General features: G+C 41.4%; 3 protein-coding genes across 4 annotated transcripts in view; 1 reads left to right on the top strand and 2 right to left on the bottom strand.

Moving 5' to 3' along the window:
- Positions 1 to 11,857: 11,857 nt before the first annotated feature.
- On the bottom strand, positions 11,858 to 13,333 carry LOC106653857 (exosome complex component RRP46). The gene is made up of 5 exons (XM_014373451.2): positions 13,036 to 13,333; positions 12,842 to 12,961; positions 12,640 to 12,761; positions 12,395 to 12,538; positions 11,858 to 12,320 (listed from the first exon to the last, which is right to left on the bottom strand). Exons 1-5 carry the CDS (start codon positions 13,121 to 13,123, stop codon positions 12,138 to 12,140), a joined length of 657 nt encoding a protein of 218 aa, XP_014228937.1. The 5' UTR covers positions 13,124 to 13,333; the 3' UTR covers positions 11,858 to 12,137.
- Positions 13,334 to 14,429: 1,096 nt separating this feature from the next.
- On the bottom strand, positions 14,430 to 18,235 carry LOC106653799 (radial spoke head protein 6 homolog A). The gene is given in 10 exon segments (XM_023462640.1): positions 14,430 to 14,682; positions 15,085 to 15,344; positions 15,777 to 15,961; positions 16,405 to 16,624; positions 16,767 to 16,889; positions 17,037 to 17,291; positions 17,381 to 17,468; positions 17,543 to 17,703; positions 17,790 to 18,033; positions 18,108 to 18,235. Coding segments are annotated over 10 exon segments (1,917 nt in total).
- A 5,229-nt stretch (positions 18,236 to 23,464) lies between these two features.
- The window catches only part of LOC106653885 (papilin), a 77,665-nt gene continuing 76,376 nt past the window's right edge, over positions 23,465 to 24,753 (top strand). For both annotated transcript variants that reach the window (XM_014373515.2, XM_014373513.2), the window contains exon 1: positions 23,465 to 23,860. In XM_014373515.2, the coding sequence (XP_014229001.1) occupies positions 23,838 to 23,860 (23 nt within the window). In that variant the 5' untranslated portion in view covers positions 23,465 to 23,837. The remainder of the gene's footprint in view (positions 23,861 to 24,753) is intronic.

The following is a 24,753-nucleotide window of genomic DNA, read 5'->3' as shown; positions in this document are numbered from 1 at the left end:
TGAAAATAAATGTATATAAGTCAAATCCCGGTTTATCAAATGAAGATTTATTTGGTCTTGTGCAAAAGTGAAAATTCAAAGGATTATTTATTCTTAATGAATATACAACATAATTAATCAGTTTACACGTATGTGAACCTTATCTTACTCCTTACCACTTGTAAATTAATAAAAATAGACTTTTTGTTAATAAAATCTTCATTCAATCATCACCGTAATTTTTTGTTAATGATGAAGAAGTCATTAATCTTTTGTTAACAAACACTATAAGTTCTCTTCAATATAATGTCTCATTTTTATTCAATTATATAGTGTTTATAAAAAAGGTTAATTACTTATCTTTTACTGCTCTAAAGAATTTTATTATTTTAAATCGTATAAAGATACAAATAATAACTTATTTTTAATGAATGTTTTTATAATTTTTAATTAAAGTTCATTGACCTCATAAGTCATCTGCTAGTGGTTATTTTTAGGCCTACTGTTCCCTCTAGATTTAATTCGTGATTTGATGTGGAGATTTGTGGTATATACGTATTTCATGTGTGTACTATAGGTAACAGCACGCGATATGAGCGGAAGAAAAGAGCACTTTTCGCTGCAAGCTTTACCGATTTTTGTCTTGCATGCAGCCGATTCTCTGTCAAACCATTTGAGGACATTTCCTTTCATGATATACTTTTTTTTCATGTAATCAGTGTCCTTGAATTTTATTCGAAGTTTTGGGCCGTTATTAAATTTGAGCATTAGTCAATTTGAATTAAAACAGAATGAGTATAAATGAGATCTTTAAATGAAATAAAATTTTGTTTCGCCTCAATAACTTGCCGTTACATTATAGGGTAATAATTTACTGTGGTTCTCTTCAAATTTCATCAAATATTTGTTAGCAAAAACACCTCTGTAGCTAATGCTTGATGAATTTTGATCAATCAAAATAATTTTTAATTCGAAATTGTAATACTGCAAGTTTAATAAAACTCAATAATCACTCAAATGAAAAGTATCAATCACTCTCACAGATAAACAATAATATTTATCGAAAAAGCTTCATCAGAAAATATTGTAGAAAAAATGTAAATTCGTTAGTAGTAGTTGCGTGCCTTTTATATACAAGTACGCACGTAAAGTACCCGTACAATGACTAATCCACCTACTTGCGACTCTCAAATATCTATCTATCTTAAATGTCTCGAGTCAACGACGCTCCACCATTCGGATGCTCTGTCTTTCCGCAAATCGCGATATATTCACTCGGCCAGTGCTTTTCTGTCTGTTATTGCCAGGAAGATGGCCAACGGTTAACATACAGCGAGTCTCGTTCGATGTAAATTATTATCCTGCCCGTGAGTCGCGAGTATTATATGCATCTATATAATATAACGTATACGCGTATGTATGTGGGCTGTGTGATGCACACGTCGCGACATCGCTACCGAAGATGTCATGATTTATTTTCATTCGAAGGCCCTACAAAGTGCTCGAGGCGAAGATGCACCCGGGGCTTTTAGCGTTTCACGAAAACAAAAGTCCTGCGCGCTGCACTTGTGCATTGTGCAAGATCGACTACGTAAATATACGCGCTCGTGGATTTGCGTGCGTGCGAGTATAAATGCTAAAAGCACAGGAAACGATCATTCTCTATCCATCCAAACGCAGTTGTGTATATTTACATAGGTATAATATGTTGTTTAGTTTGAGAAGCGATGCGTTATATAGTCGCTGGGAGCTCGGCATTCGTGCCCTGGGGCTTGCTTTAGATCAACTCGAATGTCTCAACTACAGCTCATTTTCCGAACGGAACAGCCCGAGGTATGTTTACTTTCGAAATCACGCAAATTGATTACGAAAATCTGCAAAAATATTGAAGCTTTAAATGAAAAGGAGCCATGACAAGATTTCGTTTAGCCTCGTGAGCCATAAACGTATGCAATAAGCAACGGTGAATCGATCTGGCTCGTCTCTCGATCATTTTTTGTACACGAATGGGTTATTATATCTGCCTCCTTCAAAATAACCAAAACTTCTCTCGTTCTCTTCTCGTTTTTGTTTGTCTTTTTTAAAATTGACTCTCTCAACGCAAACATATATACCTACACACATACGCGAGTGCTCATTTCGTTTCTTCGTCTGATTCTTCCTCTCCGTCTTTATCGCTATCTATAATCGCTTCTCTCTCTCTCTCGGTTCGTTTCGTCGCTAATTATTTTAATTGGCCGGCGCGTGCATAGCGTTCAAAAGCAATGCACATATACATACAAATGCATCTACACGAGTAAAATCAGAAAGGGCGGAGTGAATGCATATATGCAACCATATACACGTATACACATATGGAAAGAGAGAAACGATATAACCACGAACAGAAATGATCGTACGAGTAAGAGTGTGTTTCAGTGTGTATTTGTGTGAACGTGTGTGAGTGGGAGGGACTACTGCTGCCGATTGCTAATCCTCGTGCTACGCGACGACCTTTCTCTTATTTAAGCATAATTCTTCGTGTTTTTCCTTGGGCCCTTTTAATCTCGCTCTCCACACTCGGGAGCTCGGGCCGACTCGGCCGGGCTTTCTCGAGTGCAATTCTAGCGATTTTTGCTCGACTTTTTTTTCCAGCATCGAATGAAAAAGCCTCGCGCAACGAGCGAGCGGCGCGCGGTCAAGAAGATATTTCTCGCGATATAATACCTATTTATTTAATGACGTAAAAACTTATGAACTGCGATCGGTATGCCCAAGTTCAGGGAATGCCGAGAAATATCTTGATCTTCGACTACGTAAATACTTGTATGTGTGTGTGTGTGTGTGTGTGTGTACATGATATAATGTATGCTACATAGTCAATTTGTAATTAGCTGAGGTAATAAAGAGCGGCGATCGTATGTGTATGTATAGCGAGCGGGAAAGAGAAAAGTTACGCGCACGCGTCGCATCAAGATTTCTCGTTATCGGCTACTAATAATAAATATATCTCCGAGCATTTGGACAAAATAACTAATGAAACATATTTCAATATTATTATTTCGTAAGGATTATTTGCTGCTTGTTCGGGGGATATATAACTACGCGCGCGCGTATATTGATTTACGAGTTATGGCTACCAGCTCTCATTATGCATTGTCGATAAATCAAATTCGAAAAAATGTCCAATTATTTATACATGTGTATGTACACTCGCGAGAGCGCATACGTGTATACACGTTGAGCATTGTGTATACCATGTATGTGGCATGTTCATCGAAAGGCAAAACGACTCAAAGTCCCAAAAGCTTGATTACATAGACAGACGATCGAGCTGCTGCTCGTAACGACCTGGCCAACATTTTTGCTCGGCTAATCTTCGGTTTTTTTTCCTCGTCGTTGTATATAATCGCCGCGTTCAATAAAAAATTCTCTCCTTCTCTTTCTTCGGCTGACTGATACAATAAAAGAAAAAATATTTCTGTGTATAATATTCGCCAAATTCGCTGCTGCATTTGCCATAACCGTATCTTCATAATGCGTATCTTCGAATGAGAGGCGTGGATCATTTTTAACTGGGCCACCTTTTCTTTGCAAGTGCATGATCGTATACGATGCCACATCCTGGGCTCGGGCAATTTTACGGTAGAAGACTAAAATTAAAGTGAAACGTGTTATTTTGCTGACTGACCCGTGTATCGGACTGTGTATATACGCGTACATGATAATACCTGCGAAAGGTATCACGTATGAGATCAGCTTCTACTGGCTTTTATGATCGAGTCTCTTACAATAAAAAACTTCAAAAAACTGCATTGATTTATTTGAATTCATGTTTAATATTTTGATATATAATTTATGTGTTGACTTTTGTCGAGAAAAATTGGAAACTTAAGTCGTGTTATTTATGAACAAGATGTAAGACGGAAATGAGGGTGCAAATAAAAAAAAATAAGCTTGTAGTGTCAAAAATGTCTATCCATGTGACACCATAAAATACCTCCGAAAATTTTTTGATAAGAACTCCAAGACATTGATTAGCATCTTGAGGACTATTACATGCATGATATCAAATTGTCCACGAACCATTTTTCAATCACTTCTTGAGATATTCGTTTCAGTGCCTACAGATTCAACGTAAAAATGCTGAAAAAAAAATCAACAAAAAAGAACACAAGTGGCCACATGCAGGATCGGACACTCATTCACTCATTCGGGGTAAACTGTCACTTTCGTAGCAAGTCAGAAGTGGAGTAATGTCGTGACGTTTCGCTCGCACGCCCGTGTATATATGTGCGCGCTCACACGTATACATTCATGTGCGCACACATGCGCGTGCATACAATATATGCAACACACATTACAGACGATACATCTTGAGGAGGTAGCTGAGGATTCTTTGCCGAGATATCTCGTTTCGATCTTCGCGTAAAGACGCGACGACGACGACGACGACGAGGAACGTCTCAACTGGAGAGTCACATAAATCCTGCTGGGAAACAGGAGCGAAACAATCGATGCTCCACGATGCTCGGATACATGCACAACAGCACGTGACCGAAAGTGGTCCAGCCCTTATTTATTTTCGCGTGCTGATGCTGCTGCTGCTGCTGCTGCGCTTGTATGCACACGTGAGCGCTAGCAAGAAAGAAAGAGAGAAAGAGGAAAGACCCTTTGACGCAAGTCGACGGGCGCGGAGAAGGGAACCGCGAACGAGTAGCGCGCGGCATGTCACAAAGTCCTCAGCTCCGCCTACGAGGGGGCCCCCGATGCATGGCTCGGCTCGCTGCTGCATGGCGATAGCCTCGTGTGTAGTGCTCGTGATCGCTGTTTCCTTATTTTCCTTTTTTTTTCGCTGCCCACAGATCGGAAGGATCGCCGCGCGAGATCGCCCCGAGATGCTCGAAACGTATATAGTCAATATAGCCTGCCGAAGATATATATGCGCGCGCGCGAGCGTGTGTGTGCGAGCCGATTTTTTGGAAATTTCTCCTGACCAAGGATATACGTGGCAATCGTCTGGGCTTTATTCTGTCTCATCACTCAATACGGATGTTTTTTGCCCTGACTATGAGAGGCTTTTTGCTCGATTTTTCAATTGGTCCCTTTTTATGCAGCAGTCGAGCCTTCCTCGATTTCTCTGAATTTCGCGCGAGCACGCTCTTTTGACATTTTATAGCTGCCATAATATGAAATCGTTGTTTTCCTCTTTTTTCTGTGCACCCGAGCCATATTCTATTTTAATTGATTTGCCGAAAAATGAAATGCAGGCAAATTTTATGCGCAAAATTATATTTGTATTTACGAAAATCATGCACAATCGATTGGCGCTTTATTGGCCCGATCTTTGATCGTAACATTAACATAATGTTCAGCGAGGAGCGAATTTCGAGAGGACCACTTAACAGCGCGATCTTCCTCCAACTTTTTTTCATTTCGGACTCGCAAAGATCCAGGGGTAACTTTCTTTTTTCTCCTCTACATCTCTTATACGTCCTTGCAAAGTCTACACCGTCTCCCTCTGTTCTGCATACGTCCGTTGCATATATGGAGCTTCTGTCGTGGTGTCGCTCTTGTGCAGCACACATACACACACAGAGAGAAATGCGGGTATAAGCACAGGTACGTTATGTATCACTGTCCTCGGCCAGCCATACATCGACAACTCGGGATCGTATAATAAGTATCTCGCTCTTTCTCCGAGTCTTTTGGCTCGCCTCGCACCCCGCACGTCAATTAATGTCCAAGCGCCCTGCAATAACAGCAGCGCTCCAAAAGCTGTTCCGAGCATGTTAAACGCACTGATGCTGCCGTCGTTGCTACTGCCACTGCTACTGCTGCTGCTGCTGCAACGAGTGGGAGAAAAGATTGATCGATTGCCTTACCTTTCGCGATGAATTAGCTCTCGCTGGACTATTGTATTTCGCTCGTTCCCTCTTTCTTGGACCTGTCGCTCGCTCAACGCTGCACTGCACACGCGCAGGACCTTTTTTATGTCCGCACCGCGACTACCGATGCTCCTGTTGGAGCTTTTTTCTTTTGCCAGCAAAAATCGCAAATTTCTTTCCCTTTTGTTTAGGTAATGGCCTCACAGAGCCCTCAGCTGCATATAAACTTCGTACCTCTGCCTGCCTTTCTTTCTCTCGCCAAGTATCCATCTTTCGCCAGTATTTATATGTCGTCGTCGTCGCCGCCGCCGCCGTCGTCGTCGCCACAGCCGCGCGTTCGAGAGTAAGGTCCTTTATACCTGCGAGCGCGACTGCAGAGGAGAGCCTAATTGGCATTTATTTAACGTTAATGGATTCGCTCTGCACCGTGGCTCTTTTCAGGAGCTCGCGAAATGACGTTCGCCCCGTGATGGACGTCAACGTGACTTCATTTCTCTGAAAGGATTCAATTTGGCTCGAGCCGCGATTAGCCATAATTTTTTTTCCTTGACAAAAGTAATTTATCGAAGAACAATCGGGGACCTGTTGCTATGACGTGGGATATTGATATTCAAGGAAGACAATTAAATATAGGTATTGACACCAATACCGTCGATACTCGAAGCGTCGAGCGATACCTCATTTTTTTCTAAGAAATATCATTGAAAGCTCGACTCACCTGACCATAGACGCTAAGGTACAAAAAATACCCCGGACTTAATTAGCATGATACGGACCCAAAGTGACATAAATGTTATTTGTAGAAGTACCTTGACACTCGCAATAGTAAAAAAAAGGCCATCCATGCCAAGGGCAAGGCCAATTGGAAGTCGTCACATCTCCAGCCGTCACATTCTTGTTAAGGTTGGACAACGCTCCACGTCAATCTCGATCTTTTCTCTCTCTGTCGCGCTTCTCTCCTTTCAGGGAGATGGATGTTTGAATGGACAGACAGATGAACAAGGAACACAAACCTCTCGATGCGTCAAAAAGAAATATAACCCTTTGAATCCAAATCGAGGTGAAAGAAATAGAGAGAATACGAGAGAAAGAAAGAGAGAAAGTACAAAACTGCAGTACCTCATTAGATCTCGTTCAGTCATGCGAATCCTCGCTCTAAATGTCAACCCTTTTATCTTCCTTTACAACATTTCATTTAACTCGCTGGGATAAAAAAATTGAAGTAATTTTTGTGAATGTATTATTTCACTAAAAATACTATTTATCATAACATTAAAAATACTATTTATGAAAAAATTGATTGATATTAGTTATTAATGAGTTCAAATTGTCATTTATTGAAGATAATTTATAATAATGTAGAACTATAGAAATACATAACATCATTAACTTGTCCTGACTCATATTTGCTGCATCTAAAACATTTGCATAATCTCAATCGAATGTAAATTGATCATGACAAGTGAGAAAGTAAATAATATCTAAGCATCGGAGTAATTTAATAAATAACTCAGCGGCTTTGAGTAAATAAAATAAGATCGTAATAGGAGTCAAAGTCCTTTGAATCGATCAATTTTCTTTGCATTAGTTACGTCGTACGTTTTTGAGCGTTGTATATAAGAGAGGTAAGTTGTCTATCGTTTTATATACTAGAATAGGTGCACCTTTTAACAGCTAAATCGAAGTTGGCAGAGCAGACAGGCGTCGATAAATAAATCCGTACGACGGCTTGTGTATGTGTAATATGTATGTGTGTGTGTGTTTATGTGTGCGGCGCGCGCGCGTCGAAAAAAGAACTGGAACAGCTCGAGCTTTCTGCAAGTCACAGACCATTAATTTACTGGCGTTTACTCCAGTTTCGTTACATAGAGAGAGAGAGCGCCAGCTCGAGTGGACGACGTAGCCCGTAGGACGATGCATCATTCGCAATGTCGCACGCTAATTTAATGAAACCGATCGCCAGTTGTGTGTATGTATGTGTGTGTGTATACGTAACACCAGCCTGATTATTCATTCTCTCTTTCTCTTATGCTATATACACACTTGTGTATGATCCGATAGCGAGCGTGTATACACATTAAAAATATAATAAGCCGAGAGCGAGAGGCCCGGTCGCGCGTGAGACGGCAAGAATTTGCCTCGAAAACGGCCGAGGTCATTAAAATGCTAATATTCATTACGAGACTCCCGTTGTATCCTATATGCCGAAGCATAATTATTTTCGTGTATTCGCTCGTAGATTTATCGCAAAAGTACGCAAAGACTTTATGAATTTCAACTACATACGCGGGTTCAGGAATCGTCTTCCGACTCGTATATAGCCTCTCGAATCCATCGGTGAAATAAACCGTCGGATATTCGAAAAATTTTCATCGCTGCGATCGTTGAGCGAGTTTTGAGGAAAATTAAGCCGCATTAATTTCTTTTGCATTACTCATCGGGCTCGATATAATATACGACGGCGGCGGCGCGCGCAAAAAGTCTTGGAAATAAAAAGGTATAAACGCGCGCGCAATATGATGAACGAAGTACTTAGCTCGGTGAGTCGTGGCTCTCGATCGTTTTTTATTTTTCAACAAATTCACTCATAAATATCCGCCGAGAGCTGCCATTGTACAAAGGGCGCACACGTATACGGCGTTGCAGTAGTAAGCTTCCGCAGCGCTGGGCAAAAATTAACTAACTGCAGCAGCGGCAGCAGCGCGTGGAGCGGGGCGCGCGCACACAGAGTTCGGAGTCGCGCGCGCGAAGCCTTTCAAGCACCGATACATTGTAGCTACCTACGGGACATATTTCAAGATGTCACTTTTTGCTTTCTCTTGCTCATTTTACGCTCTAACGCGCGCGAGCGAGCCGTCGAGCGAAAGCGACTTGCGCTTTTTCGATCTTGCCTCGAAAATGAGGTGCTGTATAGAGTACGTCCCGCAGCAGCATATGCCGCGCGCGTTTTAACGCTCATCTTTCTTTTCGCAGCTCACCTCTTTACCTTTGGCACGCGCAACGTTACATTAAAGAATGCGTACGTATGTGCCGCGCGCTCGCACACATACACACTTTATTGTTATGCAGTTGCAGCACTTTGTATAATGATAATATACGCCGAAGCTTTTGATCATCGCCGACGCGCGCTGTCTTATGGCTCGAGTGCGCGCCAAGTAAACCGTTTCTCTAGCCGCGAGATAAAAGCTCGTTGCAACGAGTCGCGCCGCTGCTCCAAGTGGCAGCTATTATCGGGACTGATTCGTTGCTCGATTGCGTCTCGCGCATCGTTTGCCTACGAGACTCGTCGACCCCTCACCTTTTTCAGATCGCTCCATCGTCTCGATCGCTACGATCGGCTTCGAGAACTCAAATGTAAAGATGCGCCGAATGAATAGCTTTAGCTTTTTGATCGTCATTTTCTATCGCGAAGGAAGTGCTGTGCGATATGCGTGAATCATATACGAGGCGATCCGGACTTTGACGCCGCAGACGCGTGCCCTCGACGCGTATGCAACACCGCTGCGAGTGCACCACTACCAATTCGTCGAAAATTCTGTAACGTCATCATCGCCGGCTCGTTTCTTGCCGAAGCCATAATATCGCCTTCGATATTATTATATACATAATAATATACTCTTAGTATCTTCTCGCGAGCGATTTTTTGAGAGAAAAGTTGATACGATCAGCGAGAAGCATATTGCAATGTGCTTGTTTGAAATACAAACACGGTTCGACACACATCTTGTCTTTATGCGCTAATGGAGATACGTTAAAGATGATCCTTCTGCACATTTCGGGTACTCATGCTCCTATATATAGTAGCCCGAAATTGTTTCGTTAAACGTTAGTCAGGTGTAAATGATGAACAAAAATCGATATTTTTGAGCAATATAAGCAATCATTTTTTTATTGTACCCCTGAATTGTAAAACGTAACTTGGCAAAAGTCGAAATACAAGAAAATTAACAAATTCAATTTAAAAATGTTTTTAAATGTAAAAATCGCGCCAAATTAATTTTTTGAAAAAGTATTTGATTAAGTATAGCGCTTTGGAATTATTACAACATGTAGAAGGCAAATACCCTATCTCGATATTTTAACTCGAAGAAAAAAAATGATCTTATCGTTTTTTGCAAAAACTAATTGATAATTACCATTTGAGACGTGGGCATTTGGCATCGAGTAGATTTCGATATTAAAAAAGCAATTGAGCGCGTTCACCGAGACGATCGAGTGCATCCATTGGCGATCTAAGAGAAGAGCATAAAGAAGCGCAATGTCCGGCCGCGTTCGGTTCGCCACACACACACACGCGCGCGGCATGTATACGAGCCAGTGGCGAGGTGGCGTCCAAGTAGTCATGCGAGGCCGTCGTAAATCTAACGACCAATAGGAAGCAGTCCGTTCGCGACGAGCCTCGCATCTCCAATCGCCAAGACACACGGAAACGATTATTTTCCTTCGGCCGATCGCTATGCTAATCTCGCAACTTGCAGCGCCGCGCACACACTCGAGAGTCTCCTCTATATAGCACAAAAACGGCCCTCGCTCCAATGAGAGGCTTTCTTCGAAAAAAATAAAGAGAAAAATGGCTCGCAGCTTATTATAAGAAAGGAAGAGGAGTAGCGGCAGCAGCAGCAGGCAGATTATTATTACGGCCGAGGCCCGAGCCGAGCTGCTACCGCCGCTGCGTCGCTGCAACAAGCTCTATTTCGCTCGGAGTCGTAAAATCGAGTCCTCCATTCATGGGTAGAGATATGCACGCATATGCCGCGTACGGCCGAACGCATATATACTATATATGGCACGGGCTTGAAAATGAACCGATGCAGAGACGATGCACGTAACGGGATGCGAGAATATGATTTACGCCATGTGCGAGAAAAAAAAAAGCCAAATGAGTCGGACGTTGTGCTGCATTAAAATGGCTCGATATTAATTGGTTTCTCAACCTTCTCATCTCGAACTTTTTTCTCTCTTTTCTTACTTGCGTGCGTGTGTGCGGGTTCACGATCCATCGTTTTTAATTTCTACACTTGATGCAGGCTGCGCACTGGAAAATATAACTTTTATACACTTAAAATTTCGATGATTAACTCAAAAATAAAATCCAAAAAGACACACAAGCTGAGAATAAATAATGTAGTTATCGTCCTCAGTAACACCTCAAAAAGCACTTATAGAAGTAGTACCAGAATTTAAGTTTCATTGCTAATGTATGAAGAAACTTTATATAAAATATCTCGACAGTACACTACTCAAAAGAATCATTAGATAAATAGTCTTGCTCAGAGCATTAGTTTACTAACAATTTTGTTGAAAGGTTTTAGAATTAGAACCGACGGAAAAAAGAAAACCTGCAATATGAACGTAGACGGATGAAAGATGATAAAACGTTTGTATCACGAGATGCGTTCATCGATAAGATATTGACAAGCAGTAAGAACAAAGCTCGATCTATTACTCGTTTCATTTTATCGAGTCTTTATCAAATATTTATTAATTTCGTATAAAAAAGGGAACAAAAAACAATCCAATAGTTCGAGATACACCTAAAAAATAAAACAAAAAATTATCTTTGCGCATAAGCTCAAAACAAAACGACAATTTTACTTGTGCAAAGAAGCGTGAAGCAATTTATAAAATGATAAAATAACAATTAGTGATCATAAGCGAGCACATCCATAAATTCATAACTATTAATATTTAAACATGAAAGCCTTCAGGCGACCATAGCCGGCCAACGTTCGTGTACTTCGCACCCTGATATACAAATTTTTTCACGTTTTTTAATTTGCCAACTTTCACTTTCACTGTCTTCGATCTTCCTTTTTAAATATTCAATTGCATTATTTCTTATTATCTTCTTTTGAATTGAGAAAATTGAACAGTTTCAAAGTCATTGTCCTCTTTTACATAACATCATATAATACTGCTTATTCTTATGATGTATACAAATTAATTTGATTATTTAATGAAATAGAAGTAAAAAGAAAACAATTTAATTATCTAGAATATTAGTGAATTGATTATTTTAATAATTATTTTATTCAATTTTCATTAAAGGCTTTAAATATTAAAAACAAGTATTGATAAATTCTTTTGGTGCTCCTATACTATTTTACATTCATTAACTTTTTGTTTTAATTTGTTTACATTAAAAATGAGTAGGTACAAGTAAATATTACATAACAATTAAAACATTTAGAAGAAAAGCTAATTCATATGATGGTAAGCAGTAAACATTTTTGTTTCAAAAATCATAAAATTGGTGGTACAAGAATCTGACTATTGACACTATCTATAAACTCATATGGCAGTAGCATATTGTTTTACTATGTCTCTGTAAAATTCAAATATGTGGTGAACTGCTTCTCTACATTTTTTTACTGAAGTTACTAATTCTTCTTCTTTATATGAACCACTCGACTGACAGGTAATCAATTCTTTTTTAACACTGTCAAATACAAATGTGAAAACAGCTTTAGCTTTCTGTAAAAATAAACCAATTGGTATCATGAATAAAAGTTAAAAATAAATCTTTGATATAATAACTAGGTACTAACTTTTAGCTGTAAAGTATTTGGATCTAAAATTATGTTGTTTGATTCTTCATCTATCATGCAACATACAGCGGCAAAAGTATATTTCATAGCTAAACCAGAGTTGATTAATGCTAAGCAAGAAGAATTGAAAATACACGCCAGTGACTGAAAAATTAAGATATTTAGTATCATTATAAACACAATTTTGATAATGTTAATAACCACATTGAGAAAAAATTAACTCTGAAGAATGAATGATTACATACACTGCCATTATCTTCAAGTTCTTCAATACTTATTTGTATCATTGTGGATGGATGTAATGATGTAAGAAGGGCACTTTCACAGGTTTTAGCTATATATAATCGTATAAGCTGACCTTCATCACCTGTAAAATTTTTTTCAAAACAATAATCAATCAAACTTTATACTTGTAATGGTATCCATACAATTTTTAATGATATCTACCTGCAAGTCTTTTTTCATTCTTAGTCTCATAAACTGCTTGCACAGTAGCTTTATTGTAAATACTTTTGGTTTGTTTAACTTGCACTGGACCATTAACTCCAGCAAGTATCACCGTTTCACCTGTGAAATAGATTAGTTATACGATTGATAGACTGCTTGAAATTAAATGAATGCTTGACAGTTTACAACAATACCTTGTTTAAGAAAAGCCGAGCCATCGGAATTTGATAAATAATTAAGCTCGCAGGCCATCGGTCTGAATGAAAATTCGACAGGAGACATTTTTTTTATATTTAAAGTCACTACTAAATTTAATCCGTCACACGATGTCAACTATTTACGAAGTGTGTACTGTGTTTTTCACTACTAAATTTAATCCGTCACACGGTGTCAACTGTTTACGAAATGTATACTGTGTCTTGTACGGTAAACAAAAAGTATATTACAGGTTATACCGCTAGCGTTGAAAATTAGCAAAATACCAATGAATCCCCATACAGTGACGCACGCGGTGTAGCACGCGCAAATATAAACAATAATCAAACGCTCTGGCGGTAGATTGTCCGCACTATATCGCGAGCCAATGCCGTGCGCCGATTCGAGTGCGGACGACTTTACTCGCGGCGAGTACACACGACCATCTTCGGTCGGTAAGCGAGAGTAGCCGCGGTAAATACGAAATATAAATACGAATTTCTTTCGCATCGGCCACCGCGCGAAAAGCTGCTCTGCACTAAACTTCGCGTTCTCAAATGCACGTCGCGCGAGTAGGGGGAAAATAAAGATCAAGGTGATTTGCACACACACGGCACTCGGATTGGCACGCGATAAATATTATTTGTGTTCATAAGCACAGTAAATAGAAAGTAGGTGTATCGGGAGGCCATGCGAGCTCAGGAAGTGGCGCTTTAAATTCGCACTCACACACACGCGCGCGAGTGCAGACTCACGTTGGGATACAACACGCGGGCGCACGTGTGTGTGTGTGTGTGAGTACAGAGAGCGAATGTATAATATAGTAAGGGCCACGGCACAGCAGCAGAGTCGTTGGCCAAGTCAGGCGCAGCATCAGCAGCTATATACTTATGCGCTGCAGTGTGCAATATGTATACGTGTGGAGAGTAGGCGGCTCTCTCTTGGCGTGCCTGCAGATATTATACACACTCGCACGACCGATTAGGTAAGCCGAGTTCGAGAGCAATAGTAGTAGTAGTAGTAGTGGAGTTTCTAAACAGAGTAAATAGATCGATAGCTGTTTAGTTGCCAAGCGCCGGCACACATGTATGTGCCCTGTACGTAACAACTGTTGCCTCTTTTCTATTTTTTTCAACTTTTTTTTATTGGTAATCAACGTTATCGTCAAATCGTACACGTGCTTGAATACTTTTGGTAGACGACGGAGCGATTGAAGCAGAAAAATGACGAGGGACTCTCGAGAAGCTGCTCGCGGGCCTCTAATCGTCGTACGGATCCGGATTGGAGTCGTCGTCGTCGTCGTCGTCGTCGATACACTCTTCTTCCTCTGTTGTCGGCCCCCAAAAATAAAAAGAAGCAGAGATGGTCGATTAGAAAATTTCTCGAGTTGGACTTATCGGCGGGGGCCGTCGATGATAAAGCCCCTCTTCTTCTGCAGAAGAGATATGTACGAACCGTCGTCTCGCTCGGGCGGCAGCTGCGAGATGCGCCATGCCTCCTCGTCCGCGGGGGTCGGATCTGTCTCCTCCTGGAACTCGAGGTCCGAGGCGGGCACATACTGCTCCTGCACCGGGGGCATCGCCGGCGGACTGTAATTGTAGGCCTCGCGCTTCGTGCCCCAGCCGATGTAGACGTTGCCGAAGCATCTGTATATACACGAACACAAGAGCAGCACTATAAGCTCACACGATTCCGTCGCGCACACAGAGAGAATATTAATCGCTACCGGGGGCAGAAGCTTCGACTACGGCTATCGATTCGATATACGCTATCTCAAATGTAACGAGGTCATTTCACAAGGTTGGCTTAGCATTTCCAAATATCAGAGACCTTATTTGCGCTAAGACAGATCTGTGCTTCATCTGTATATCAACCAAATTAAGCATCTACGCTCGCTAAATTGTCAAAAGCTTGCCGTGCACTTGGCTCTCGACCGATACAGAAATTTAATTCTAATGTCCTCGCGTACATATAGCACTCGGTATTTTCTCGAAACTCGGGAGAAAGAAAAAAGCTCCGCGCTCAATTTCCTCGGCGCTTTAACTAACTTGTCAGCGGCAAAGGTGTAAGCCCCGGGCCAGATATTGGATCGTAAGAGGGCGACCGCCACGTCTGGCTGGGCAGAGGAGGAGAGCCTCGCCGACCACGGGATCGCCCCGTCCGCAGCCACGTCTTCGGACAGCGGAGTCAAAAGCGGTGGCCCTATTTCCTTCTCGTATCCGAGCTCTTTCGCCTTCCGGCTGATTCTCGAGCTGCGCCTTTCCTCCTCGTTGTCGTCCTCCATGCCTTCCTCGGATTCGTCCTCGCCCTTTTGCAGCAGCACACACACACACACACAGAGAAAGAGAGAGAGAGAGAGCAGAAAAATGTCAGTTTGGTATTATCGTACTGCTATATAAGGTCGAGCGGAGCGAGATGCAACTACGTACGACTACTAGTCTCATTATTGAATTCCGATAAAATTTCGGGCTATAGGAGTCAGAGATTAATGGCCGCGAGTGATTGCATTCCCCGAGACTCGAAAATTTATAATTCTCGATTAATTTGCATAGGAGAGAGAGGGAGAAAAGCGCGAAGAGCAGCGCAGCGCACGGGCCTCGATTACGTAATCGCCAAGGTAATAAAAAAGGCCGAGAGCTTCTTCGATTTTCAATTAGAAAAAAGTCGTGAATTTTAATGGCTGTCGCGATTGCCCCGCAGGTTTACAAGAGCTACAGCGAGGAATATCGAGCAATATAACCTCGTACTCGTCCTGGCTGGCGTCGTCGACGTCGTCCTCGGTCTTTCCTGGCTCGAGCCAGACGGTGCGGCCCTGCTTCAGCAGGTAAGGACTGTGGTGACACCAATTGCACATCGACGGATCGATTAGGTCCTTGAGCGCGGGCTGCTCGTAATTGCGATTTATCGCGATATCGCCGCCATCCTCTGCAAAGATAAACAACGAAATAGAGAGAGATACAATTGTCGAAAATGTCGTTACACGATTTTTACTGATCGTCGCATGGGGCTTCTAAAGGAGCGCACGAGTTTGCATCGATAATCATCAAATTACGGGAGAATCGATTCGGACAGCGAGTAGCGCAGTACTGCAGCGCGGACGGATTAATAATTAATTTCATGGCCCTTCACAAAGAGTAGAGCGCAACTTTGCGTCGGTTAAAAATGCGACGTTTTAATTAATGCGCGCATGGGTCAAGTAGCGCTTGCAACGACGCGAAATCGTACGAAACCCGATCACGTATAGATCAATCGGAACACATTTCGAATGGCGCGCAGGCCATACGACATCCGGACGCGCGACCCTTTGAAAATATTGTTATTAAATTCCAATACACGACGAGAGGGCTCCCTCTCTCTCTCTCTCGTACTTCGTCTCTCGCCCTCGCCCTCCTCTCCGTCGTCCTCTTCGTCGTCGTCGTCCTCCTCGTCCTCCTCCTCGAATTCGTCGTTGTCCTTCTCGCCTCTGGCTCCTCCTCGGCCGAACGTAAAATAGCCCAGCGGGGAACAGTGCGTGGCCGCTTCGATGCGAGCAATCTGGGCGCGCAGATAATTCTTCTCGCATCCGGGAAAAGGCGGATACGTATGAACCTAGAGAGAGGAGAATCGTCACCCGAGAGAAAAATACGTAAATACTCTCGCGTACCATGGCGCGCTCGCTCGCACTTTCGCCGATTCACATGGCCGCTCGAAATTTATCGACGGAATAAATAAATAAATTCGGTCCTCTTACCTGCTTGCCCAACGTACCGCTAAACATATAGACCGTCTGTCGAGCCACCACGATTTGTGCCGGCGTCACGGGGGGAAGTTCCGTCCATCCGTCCAAGCCTGGACGATTGCATACGAAATATACCTGCTCATGGCGATTCAGTTTTTTTTTGCATTAGAAACATTTTTAAATTCATTCGCGCTATTTTCACGAGGCTAACTGCAACGAGTCGGTCGCACTCTGCTATGTGCAGTGTCATCGCAACGATCTCGATTTTTAGATGAAATTAACCTTTGCGTTCGCGCCAGTGCCAATTTTTTCCGGCGCTACTTCCGGCGTCGGCTGCCACGGGTTTTTCGGCATCGGCGGATAGACAAGCTGCAGTCTCGCTTTGTCGTCAGCCGTGGAAATGGACTCGGCTTCTCTGGCCTCGTTCAATAGATTGGTCGCCAGTGCCTGCTCCAGGGCTACATTTTCAGCGAGCTCTTGCGACTCGTTGGTGCAGGAGCGGGTCGTTACGCTCAGGCGTGACCCTACCTCCGCTTCCTATACTAATGAGCGTTTCGTGAATGAACCCCGCTTATCTTTGTGCATCGACGCGCAGTTCAAGAAATACAATCGAATGTATATTTTACTTCTAATCGACGCTGCAGCTCCTCGTCCGTTAAGGACGCCTCGATGATGTAGTAGTTTCTCGGGTTGCCTATGATTTTTCCCCAGAAGCTGAAACGAATGCGTTCGATAAAAATATAATGAGCGCGAATACACAAAACCGATGGCTTTTTCGTTGTTATTACCGCACATTTTTTATCTTCTCCTTGGCGATCAATTTTCTGATGCTCAGACCGAGGTAGACGATATCGTCTCGTGGTAGAGCTACGCCGACTTGCTGGAAGTAGTAAAATAGCTTCTGCAGATCCGGTGCGTTTTGCCTCATTTCGACGAGGCTCTCCTCGTCCTCGTGACATGTACTGGTGCTATGGTAATCTCCATGTCCAGGAGGACTTATCTGCGCGAAAAATTGCCAATTGTGAAATTTCCTGCTTTTTAATCAAATTTCGAGCTTTCTCTTAATATTATCGCTCGCTTCTCTCTTACTTTAAATAGTTCAACGAGTCGTTTGGCCTCGTCGTAGGCCGGAGGTGGCTCGTACAAATCGCGCAGATGACGATTTTGATTCGAAAACTTTTGAGCTCGCAATTCCCGACTGTATTTCTCGAATGACGCGATCGCATCTTTTGGCCGCTCCTTCAGTATCTTCGTTAAAACTTCATTGAGATGATGGGATCTTGAAATAGAGAGATGCAATACAAATGAAAAGTAATCCCTTGACTTTTGTCACGAGTGAAAATCGCAACTCACAAGCTATCCCCAGAAGACGGACAAATCTGCTGCAAGTAGTGCTTGGATCTCTCCAACTCATCCTTGAGTTTCAGCTTTTCGCACTCATCGTCGTATTTTCGGCCTTCGTTCGCTCTGCCCGATTGCATATTTCTGCGTAACAAGTTGTTTGTCTCCTTCTCTTTTTCGCTCTTTTCCAATTTGCGTTTTTTCGGGGACTGCCGGCAGCGGCTAAACTTTCACATTGACACGCAAGTCGATGCAAACATGTTTTTATCTAACCTCTGCACAATGAGTCAAAAATGCGGTAGCGCGCATAACAGACGAAAATCGCACGTACCCCGTACATCTAGTGAAGATCGCATGGTTATTTATCGTTTATTATTATTTTTCTTTTTTTCAACTGAAAGAAAAATAACATCACTTGCTTATCGAGCTTTGACTATGAGATGTTATTTTTATTCAGTTAATAATTCGCGTTTAATCGCACTGGAGCTAAAAATATCGCCATTGCTTTGCTCTATGATAGCGCAGATAAGGTACTTGGAGGTTTTTCTCTCTCTCGTTCTCTTCTTCTCTGCCTCTCTTGCCCTCTGCCTCTGTCCATGTGCACAAACACTTCCGTTGGCGCTTTCTGATGTGATCGGAAGTTTCGAGCGGATGTGTTCTCGCGACGATGACAAAAACAAGAAATCTCGGGTATAAGCGCCAGTCACCAGCACAGACACGCGCGAGTGACAATACAATTGCGGAATACACATTTAGATAATACTCGAGTGCCATCGCCGATGGAACGTATAGTCATTCACGAAGAAGACTGATGCAGAGAGAGGCCGATGTAATTTTTTAATTTTACGCTTTTTTTACGCAGCTTCCAAGATGACATTTCAGGGTGGGTTATCTATACTTCTTGAGCGTATCAGTTATCATTTTTCTACATCCAAAATTTCATCACATTTGATTGGGGAAGTCGTTCGGCAAAAAGAAGTTGATAGAAACGCACCAAATGATTTTGATAGATTTGGGACGCAAAAAGTGGATCAATAAGAATTTTACAAAAAGATTTATTCACATGATTTTTTGGAACAACAAAAGCAAAGGCCGTATACGCATTTACACGTACGCAAAGTAGTATACGTTTACCCGCATCTTCTAATCGCACAAATATATGCGTGCAGTATAAATGAAATAATAACAAGCATCATTCGTGTATCGAGAATGGCCTATATACGCAAATCAGAAGCTATGCTCGAGGCCGTTGTTCATTTCCTTTAACACCCGCCTACGCGTGGCTATAAAAGCTCGTCACTTGTTGTTTATTTAATCAATCTTTTTGCGCTATGCGTTTAACCATGAGCTGCACGATGAAGAAAAAACATAGCGGCGTTAATTGAGAATGTTTCGGGTTCCTGAATATGCACACAACGGTATGATTTTTCATATTTACGCTGACACTATTTGGTTTTACGAATTTTCACTTGATACATGAAGACGATCCACTATCAGATCAATAGTGTGAAATTTTATGAATTCGTCAATAAAAATAACAATTGATTTTACTCTTAATACAAAATAGCATTTTCTTAAAACTTTAAATTTAAATACATTAGTCATTTTCGGTAGCATTATTATATAAAATTAACATACCGAAGAAAGTTTTGTAAACATCAAATAATAATTGATACTAGAACTCGTGACAAAATATCAATGAGTTATGTATAACAAATGAACATACTGACGATGACATGGAATCAAACTTTGGTAAACAATCATTCGATATTATCTGTTTCGCATTGCTTTACACAGTACAGTAAATTTATATGAATTCAATATGAATTGATTATCAGATAATCGTCAAAATATTCAAAATTAACTTTAACGGAAGAAACCTAATCTCAAACTATCAGAAATGAATAATAACGCAACCGTTTTATTGTACAATTTATTCATTCATGTTTTCAAAAATAAATAAATTAATTTAAATAAGGAAACGTTAGTGATTAAAACAATGCCAAACGACATTTTAGAAGTACTGTATTTTAATCAATTACAAGTAAATTCTTTATTCAAGCTTAAAGAAATTATAAAATGTATGAACATGTAAATGTGACTATAAAATCAAAAAACCTCCACTGTCCTCACTAATATTCAACAATGTCGGCATCAAGTTATGCGGGGCATTTGTCCTTGCAGAGCTTTCAACCACATCCTGCGCAAGCACGTGCGATATGCGAATTAACGGCATGAGCTTGCCAGAGCGACTGCTATTATTATATCTCTGTGCACAAAACAATATTTGCATGCTATGATTACGAGTTGCACATTCAAATCACGAAGTATCGTTTGATTGTCGCTGTTGAAGGAGATTTACTTTATGAAATCTTTGCCAGGGCTGCGACGACTTCTAACCACAAAGAGGTGTTGATGGATATAAAACTGCGACTTCGCCATTTTTTTATTCGTACTCACTTTATTCAAATGTCTTTTCTCAATGGATCTACATTGTATAAAGAGAGACGTTGTATAAAAAAAATTGATTTTTTCGTAGAAAAGCTTCGCTTGTCATCTTCTGTATAATTTTGCACCTTAATAAAATATCTTTCGATGATAAGTGGTAGATTTCAATAATTTGATTAATCGATGAATAAATGAGGAATAATGTTATCTGCCTAATGGATCAGTAAGTTGATTTAATAGAGGTACTATACCATGAATCGAACAAAATTGAATATGTAAAGTAAACATAATGTTTCGATAGAAAATCAATAAAAAATTAATGCAATTTGAAAAATGCTGTTTACTCTCAAATACAGGATTGATGCGAATACGATGTGGGCCCGCAGCGGTTGCAGCAAATTCAACGGGATAAAATTTCAAACCACCACGAATTGCTTTACTTATTCTCTTTCTTGCTTTTGATGCTGCTGCGATGCTGCTGCTGCATACACAAACCCGAAGAGAGCAAGAGACAGACAAGCATCAAATTTCATGTGGAACGACGACGACGACGAGGAGGATCAGACGACGCATGCTATTGCAACTACGGAATGTCAAAAACGCTGATAAAACGTTTGCAGCGGAGCTCCTCCACCGTCTCTCTTTTTTGTCTCGTCCCGATATCCTTTTGTTCGAGCGAGAGTATTAATTTATCGAGTGCAGTGGTACTTTACACTCCCTTTGTAGAATAAATCGTCGCGCAGCTAGCTTCGATATACACAAGTGCGAATAGGAATATATATCGGTCATCGTCCGTTCTCTCTCGCGCGCGCACGAATCGATCTTTAATATTTATGAACCACTCGATGCTGCTGCAGGCGCACACACCAACTCAATAGGTTGCTGGAGTAATTAGCAATTCCACGGTGGAATGAAAGTTGGGAAAACGTTCGATCAATCGGTTGTATCATGCAGTAAATGTGCGGCATATACACGGACTCATTAGTCTTTTGTTTACTCGGCCGTGCGACTGCAGTAAACAGCAACAGACCTGTGTATTCGCGGTCCACGCGGAGAAAGAAAAAAATTAGAGAAAGAACATTTGAATAATTCATATAAATTACTTTTGCAGTGGGCAGAGCATGATTTTGGTGGGTATAAACCAGTCGCCGTCGCATACGTGAAATGCTTACACAAGTTTTCTTCTTTTTCGGTACTGTAACATGCAGACTCGCGTATGTATACAAGTATATATGTGTGCATCATTCGATTGTGTGAGAGAACTGAGTCGCAAGTCTTTGGAATCAAAAAAGCCCAAGAGGGCCAATGATGGGCCATTGTTCTACGAGCACATCAGGTCAGTATGCGTAAATACCTTTATACTTTTTTGCGGCGCACTCGCCAACTTTACGACGGCTTTAATTTTGGCCCAACTCGAGTGTTGTTGTCCTTCTGTGTGCGTGTGTGCATATACCTACTGTTTGTATTTACCGGGTTTGTTTCAGCTGCGAGAGGCTTTTGTGCTCTACAGATACTTTTGACATTTCGTATAGCGCACGCGAGCAGCCTACATACGCGAATCGGAACGACAATAAATTAATGAAAAAACGGCTTTCAAAGTTGTTGTAATTACAGTAGGCATATGTATAACATATCGAGAATGATATCATTTCCGTCAACTCGAAGAAATTGGATCCACATGAAGTAAAATATTATCGTAGCCGTCTCGCACGCTTTAACTTTTTGACCTTTACAGATATAAATTGAGATGCTTTATACGGACTAGAAAGAAAGAAAGAAAGAAAGAAATAATGAGACGAGCTTCATCTTATTTTAGATTCCGAAACCTCCACATGTTAGCTACTGATGGAGCTTATATTATTGCCTGTTACCTCGATACACATACTGAAATTTGTACGGCGAGTATATATTACTTAGGCAAGCAAAAAGCCGCTCGATGCACGCCTCGCGATGTCAATGGAATTCGCTGCAACTGCTAAAAAGCGAATTACCGTTTTATTGGTCATTGACTCGTTGAGTATTATTCATTGGCACAAAAACCAGACTTGATGATATTTTCTTTGCCTCGTTATAATGCAGATTGAAAATTAAATCATGGAAGCTATATTTCACATTTAACAGAATTATATAGTTTCGAAAATTTTCGCTCAATAAGTTCGATTCTTTTTTTCAAACGTTTTGGGATTCATCCGGTCACGCGCGCGCACGCACGGATGAATCGAATAAAGTTTTGTCAAATTTGAGAGAATCGAATAAAATCAGTTAGAAAAGCATGCCAATGAAAATGGGTTCGGAGCACGACTTTCTCACATTATAATTTTAAAACATTTTTATCAATCGAGATATTAATCCTATCGTTAGCAGATAGTCGTTAGCGATTGTGTAAAGTCGTCCAGCGAGCACGTGGTTCGTTCCCACAATTTATGGCCGTTCCGTAAAATCGTATCCGAAAAACCCATAAGTCAAGCAGTCAAAATTATGGGGCGAGCACTCGTAGTACGCGACGTCGCGATAGTCATCCTCTCGCGTACTCGATTAAAGCGAGCTTTTGACGACGACGACGATCAGTCGGCGCATCGGCAATACGATCGTAATAATGAGAGCTGCCGAGTCAAGAGCGCGCCTATGACAAGCTCGCTTACGCAGCTCGTTGCTGTACGGAGAGGAGAGGGTTTTTTGTTGTCTCTCGGTCTCTCTGTGGTTTCGCGGGGGCGTCTCTCTCTCTCGCTCGCTCTCTGGATCGCGATGGGTTCTTTTAGCTTGAATGAATGAGAAGCGAACCATCCCCACCATCATCGCGTACATACACACATAGACGTGTATCATCATCGCAAACCGCCGCGTACATACGCGCGCAACGATTGAACGCAAGAAATTCGCCGCACGGTCAGTTTCTCGTTCGTCGCGTGCGAGTACGCGCTCTCGCCTTCGTCGTCATTATCGTCGTCGTCGTCGTCGTCGTAGTCGTCGTTTTATCATAAAGATATACGCGCATAAAAAGACCAAGAAGAAAAAGATATTTTTTTTTATTTTATCGACGTAGTGGTGCTGTAGTGCCATCGTGCCTGCTGGGTGGTGGATTTTTAACCCGCAGGTAGAGAACCGAAAGGGGGAATAAAACGGGATCGATCGATCGTACAGAGAATAAAACAAAAAAAAAAGGGCAAAAGAAAAACAAAAAGTTTTACAGTTGCTGAACGGAGATACCGATCGAGTCAAAAGGGAGCCGAAAATTCATCACGGGCTGTTGAATCAGCCCGGTGAGATAGCAAAGACGACGACCAACGCAGCACCATGATCGGCACTTCTGGATTTCGGTTAGTGTTGCCTTTATATGTTGTGTTTTTAGATTTAATTTTTGTTGACCTGTGCGTTCCGCGTACCTTTAGAGAAGGATTTTTATTTCGCAATAACTTTTTAACTTATTCTCGTTGAATATGATAAAGGAAATGAAGCTCTTCAATTTTCCAGTAGATATTACTAATTTTTCAAAACTTTCCTCGGCAAATATTGTTCACGATTATAGTTAGAATTTTTTCATTACAAATTGTAAAATATCGTTTAAAAAATGTCGAACAATTTCCAATACACTTTGAACCCTGATTATTTTCAATGGGCAGGTATTTTTCCATTAAATTTTATTAAACACGTTTCTTCATTGTTTGCTAAAAATGCTAATAATATCGTAAAAAAGCATTAAAAAAAAAAGGTATTGCGAGTCAAAAAGTCCTGCGCACGAATACAATCGACTTTGAATAAAAAGTGACCAAAAGCACATTGTAGGCGAATCAAAGCCAAACCGGAGAAACTTTGATTCTTTGAAAGAAAAAAAGGATTAAAGGCTTATGCAATGGTGCGAGCGAGCGAACGAGCCATAAGTGTGCGTGTGCGTGTGTGTGTGTGTGTGTGTGTGTGCGGGCGCGCACGCGCTCGGGGCGCAGTTCAAATATCGCGTCTGTGAAAAAATGCTTATACCCAAAAAAAGAGTTGCACGCGCTTATACTCGAGACTCCTCTCTCTCTCTATGTATATGATTACTTCGATACTTATATATAGCTTTGGTTGCGCTTATACATGTATAGAGTCGGGTCCGAGCATAAGCAGGAGGAGGAGGGCCAAAGGACGATAAAAAGGAGCGACGAGAGTCGAGAGCAATTAGCCAGAGTCTGTGGTCGTATATACCTGTGTGCATGCAGCCTCTTCTCGATCG

The sequence above is a fragment of the Trichogramma pretiosum genome, unplaced genomic scaffold (genome assembly GCF_000599845.2).
Source record: "Trichogramma pretiosum strain Unisexual culture from Peru unplaced genomic scaffold, Tpre_2.0 scaffold11, whole genome shotgun sequence".
In the NCBI taxonomy this organism is placed as follows: Eukaryota; Metazoa; Arthropoda; class Insecta; order Hymenoptera; family Trichogrammatidae; genus Trichogramma; species Trichogramma pretiosum.
Note: the sequence above shows the minus strand (reverse complement) of the source record. Positions and strands in the feature narration are given on the sequence as shown.